The 5,146-nt window shown below is 47.8% G+C and overlaps 1 protein-coding gene across 1 annotated transcript in view; it reads right to left on the reverse strand.

Annotated features, from left to right (window-relative positions):
• TMEM212 (transmembrane protein 212) overlaps nt 1–4,755 on the reverse strand; it is a gene marked incomplete at its 3' end in the record, with an annotated part of 6,268 nt that extends 1,513 nt beyond the window's left edge. The window contains exons 1-2 of the mRNA XM_010294361.1: nt 4,748–4,755; nt 4,216–4,306 (exon numbers count right to left, since the gene is read on the reverse strand). Of these exons, the coding sequence (XP_010292663.1) occupies nt 4,216–4,306; nt 4,748–4,755 (99 nt within the window). The remainder of the gene's footprint in view (nt 1–4,215; nt 4,307–4,747) is intronic.
• Nucleotides 4,756–5,146: the final 391 nt, after the last annotated feature.

Genomic DNA, 5,146 nt, shown 5'->3' on the forward strand with positions numbered 1-5,146 from the left:
AGGACCCCTGCTGCCGTGCACTCCGGGCCAGTCAGGAGTGTCCTGGAGGAAAAGTTAAAATTCAAAAATTTTGTGACTCGGGCATAACATCGCATCCTTTTTGTGCACAGCACACAGGCACGGTGATGGTTGCTGTTTGTTGCCAAAAGGCCAACGAAAACTCTTCTGTGCATCTCCTGCGTTTGCTGTTCTCATGCTCCTGAGCTACCTCGGGGCTGTTGGTAGGACATGGTCATCCCTCACAGGGGACACCAGCCAAGCCACCGCGCTGGCCACCACCTCACAGCAACCTTAACTGGGATTCTCATGCTGAAAACAGGGAGCAGGGAAGAAACCCAGGACGCCGTGAGGGGGTGTGCCCGAAGGAAACCCCAGGCAGCACGGAAAGGAAGGTTATTAAGGTTATTTTAACGTCTGCTTCGTGCTGCTTTCATCACTCTGGACAAGGAATGAGTTTGGGTTTGGTTACTCTTCCAAAGTGCTGTCAAAGGCACAGAAGACACTTGCTTTATGCACCAAGTGCCCATCAGGGCAGGGAACATTTCATCATCGCCCTTATTTCAGAACCAGTTTTGACTGGGAGAGTATCCGTGTTGGGGACGGGGAGCCGACACACACAGGCGCATCTTCATTCATTTAAATACACCAGCAACGACTCTGGCTTGCAGTGAGTAATCTTCTTCCAGTGTAAGCATCTTGGGCCCACATGTATCTTTGCTCCTGACTTCAGGCTGGTGAATGGAAAGAAGAGCTGAAGATGTTCTAAAGTCAAGAGTTTGTGTCCGAGGACATGGAAAATAGCACGATCTGGGCTGTAATTTCTGGTGCAGCGTAGGAGACTGTATCAACACAGATCCAGAACCTTGAGCAATATTGTCCTGCGGTTTGATTTCCATTCTGGCACACTAAATGCAGTAAAGCCCAGGTTTTTCATGGCACTTTCCATTTTTGATTTAGGGAATTTGAAAAATACTTGTCTGGAGGCTGAGCCTGAAGTTATAATCTTGGCATATCCATACCATAAAATTCCTGTGGATAAAAGCAGAAACATCTGGATTCATGAGTGGATGTTGGCTAAATCCATCAGAAGAGAAAAAAAAAAAAAAAAGCCTTCAAGGGATCCTAGAGGGTTCTAGCCAGAATAAATAATACAACAAAACAAGAGCGCTATTAAGAGTAATTGTAATACTGAAGCTGAATTATAAGATGAGGGCCAAGCCCTTTTCACAATCTGCTTTTCCAGCTAAGAGCCCTTCAATTTACACTTAACACACATGTGGCTAATGGAACAAAGAGAAAATTGAAGAAGGATGAAAGCAGTGCAGAGATTATTCAGCCTTGCTGGTTTAGCTCCAGGCACATCGTTTAAATGAGTAGATGATCAGTTTCCAGTTTGTTTTAAATTCTCTGGCAAGAAGTTTTACGCTCTATCCCAAAGTTGGATGTGCTTAAATCTACTTTTTTTTAGGGCTCTGCCATTTTGTTTTAGTTCTTAAGGGAAGACTCGAAGTGCTCTGCAGGAGACACCTGAGTGCTGGGACTGGCTGTGTCACCGAGGAGGCCACATCCCTGTTCCCAGCCCACGGGGACCCTGGGACGGGGGAACAGTTGCTCCTTTTCTCCCTCACCCCTGGGAGGCTGAGCCCTGCCTTGCTGAGCCAGATGCTATATCCAAGCTCAGCATCACCCAAAGTCAAGGGAAGTGGCCAAAACCACCCTGTCCCCCACAGACTTGCAGCCTCTTTAGCTGCACCCTGTCACACCAGCACTACTTGCCTTCAACCAGGCTAGTGGAAGGGGAAAGGTTTGTGTTGCTTGCCCTTTGCATCTTCTCTTGGTGTTGTCAGGGTTAAGAGCTGCTGAGCAGCACGTCCTCTCGCCACCCAGCCCCTCCGGCATGGGTCTCCTCCACCCACCTTGCACCAGGTCGCCAAAGTTGCCAGGAGCACCAGGTCATGCAAAGTGTCTTCCTCTGCTGTGACGGGGTAAACTACGCCCGCAGCCAGGTGATTAATAAGTAAGTTGTATTTTGCTGAAAATGCCCTTAACACACCATCCCTCCCCAACAGATGTGGTCAGCATTTCTCATTACCTGGACTTTGTCCGTGCAGATCTGCCTTACTGACCCTCACTGACCTTGCACGTTGCCCTTCCCGATTCCCGGAAAGCCTTGGGCATTTGCCTGCTCTGTAACCTTCAGCCAGCGAGCTTGAGGTGAGTTGCTTCTTGGTGAAATAAAAACTTTATTGGTCAGTCCTTGTCCTGCCCTCCCTCCTTGTTGCCCTCGTCTTCCTTGTCACCCATCCCACAGCCAACCGGTTGAATAGCCCCTGGGGGAGTTGGTCTGTTGGTACCACTCTAGTAGGTCCTCCACCATGGAGAGACTTTAGGTTGTCCTCCACAGAGACGCTTCCTGTGATGCACTGCCAGTGCTTAAAGCTCTCTGAAGACTGCCACTAGGCTCTGAATGGTGGGATACATGTTTGGGGTGAGGCAATACTAGAAGTATGACTGGAAATACCAATGATGTTTATGCTGCCTTACGTTACATGCAAAGAGTAATCCTGTTTATGCTGTAAGGAGTGGGAGTTCAATTGGCCTTAAAATAACCTCAACGCATCTAGGCAATCCATAAATAGGACTCCCCAGTATTTCTCAGGACGTTATTTTCAGCAGATCTTGTTATTTAATTTGCTGCCAACATCTGTCGTTTCCTCCACTGCGTATTGCCCAGCACCCACGGCCTGGGTCTGAACCGAAAGCTGACGGGACCTAATGCAAAAAATTCAGAGCGCTGCTTTCCATTACCATAGCATTGCATCTTGACCGTCAAAGTGAAACGAGGAAATAAATCTGTTCATAGATGTTACAAAATATTTGTTTTAGATTAGCTGCTGTCACTGCCACTGTCCACATTTGCAGTTGTATTCTTCCACCCGGCTTGAAGCTGAAGGCAATAGGAAGGTCTGCTGAAACTGCAGGGCTCTCGGTAAGGAATAAGTAGTTTGAGAAGTGTAGATGAAGCAGAGGTAAATTTAGAATCTCAGATAAGAAAATATCTGTATCTTCAGTGCTCTGTGGTTTTATTTTGCTCTACACAAAGCACACCTTGGTTTTGCATGGCTGTTTGCAGATTGTACCGCCTCAAAGAAGGCTTGTGGAAAAAAAAGTCTTTGATGTCGTCAGTAAACAAATAGCGGTGTTAAAAGATCTTCGGTTCTTGTGAGCATGCTGCAAACAGCTATGTTTGAAGAAAAATAAACATCCCAAGGTTGATGGAAGGGTAGGAAAGTCATAAAGTACTGCAGTCAAATCCTTGGTATGAGGACATCAGAAATGGCAGTGCCATGAAAAAAAAAAAATTATTCCCTCTCTCCTTTTAGGTTAAAAAAAGAACAAACTGGGTGCATGGTTTACCAGCCATGCAGTGGTAATATGTGTGTATAAAACCCCATGGCTAAATCATCACCATCCAATAATACAAGAATACTGTCAAGTCCACTGGAAAACCAAGTGTCCTGGAGATCCTCCCCTCCAACCATGGGGTGAGGGGAAGAAGACTCACCCTTCCTCCAACCCTTCTTTGACTCAGCTTTCTCAGTGCTTCACCCACTGCCACAGGGCCACCAGCACCTCTTAACCCTCGCAGCTAAAGGACCTCATCCTAAAAAACCTCATCGGCTTTTATATTGTGCAACGAGCTGCATGCATCGCGCTCTCGGTGAGGAGGATGAGGGTTTCATTGCCACCTGCCTACCTGAGCTTTTACGCTGTAAAGTTTGTTGTACTTGTCTCGTTGCCTCACTTACAAGATCCCTTTGGGAATGCAAAAGCTTAGGAAATGAACCAAAGAAAAGAGCTAAACAATGATCTCAATTATGCCAGCATAACCCTGGGGATGTTAATTTACATTTATGCCCTTTTAATAATCCAAATTTAGTTCAAAACGAGAAACTTCGGGTTTTCTCTGTAAAGGGAAATTAAAAATCAGCGGGTCATGATAATAATCAATACACCAATATTTATTGCAAATTTAAATCTTATCAAGAGCCTCCAGGGAGCCTCTCGCTTTAGTTTCATGTAATTCCAAGCATTTCTCTGTTTAAAGAGAGTTCACAGGAGCTAGGAAATAAATAATTCAGATATAGTTGACTTTTTAAAGTCTCTGTAGCATCACTAACATCTTTCCTTCGATAACGCTTTTGTTCTGCCTACCAAAGCTTCATTCCAAATGGGACCGGCGAGGCAAACACTCCATCTGAAGAACCAGGGCTTATAAGAAAAAATGAGGGGGGAAGCAAAATTTCTGGGAAAAAATGCTCATAATCCCATAACTTCATACAAGCTCTTCACTTTTCGTTGTGAGCCTCTCCCTGCTGGATTCACAGCGAGGGTTTGTAGCTAAAGCCGAGCCAGAGACGGTTCATAATAAACAGAAGCTCCTTAGAGACCGTAGCCATGGCATGTGCGAGCTGTTTACCTGGCACGACGAAGCACTATTCTGTGTATCTTCAGATGTTCCTACAGAAACAGAAGGTCTTACAGTGGAGTAAATGGGGCCCCTCCACCCCCAGGAATACGGTGGGTTTTTTTCCCCAGACTCGTTGCCCTTCACTTCCAGCTGCGGAAAGCCCATCCTGGGGTTTCCGAATTCCTCCTCCACGCGCCTTCCCCAGAGGACGGTCCCGGTGCAGAGGGAGCCAGAAACTCGCTGGCAGCAGCTGGGGTGGCTGTTTCCAACACTGACCTGCCCATCGCGGCAGCCTGTGCGGGGCGCGGGTCCAGAGCGGGACCACCTTCTCCGCCGGGAGATCTGCCGCCGCCGTAATGTGTTCGGAGCAGGGAAGTTGAGAGGGAACAGGCTGTAGCCGCTGACTTGCCATCAAGCGCGCGGCACGCCTAACGCGGTTGGTGTCTCTGGTTGCCCCCCATGTGAAAGATAAGGCCACTGAGAGCTTGGAGAGGTGCTCTGGAGGCTGCGGGTCGCTCCTAGGACCTGTCCCCGGCCATGGTGGGGGAAAGGCCTTTGCTTGCAAAGGCCTTAGGGCTGGATGCCTCCCACTGCTCCGCAGGCTGGGTCCTTGTTTCTCCCTACCTGCCGCAGCAAATGTTTCGATCGCCGGAGCCAAAGCAATTGCGTTGCGTG

The sequence above is a fragment of the Phaethon lepturus genome, unplaced genomic scaffold (genome assembly GCF_000687285.1).
Source record: "Phaethon lepturus isolate BGI_N335 unplaced genomic scaffold, ASM68728v1 scaffold8469, whole genome shotgun sequence".
Lineage (NCBI taxonomy): Eukaryota > Metazoa > Chordata > Aves > Phaethontiformes > Phaethontidae > Phaethon > Phaethon lepturus.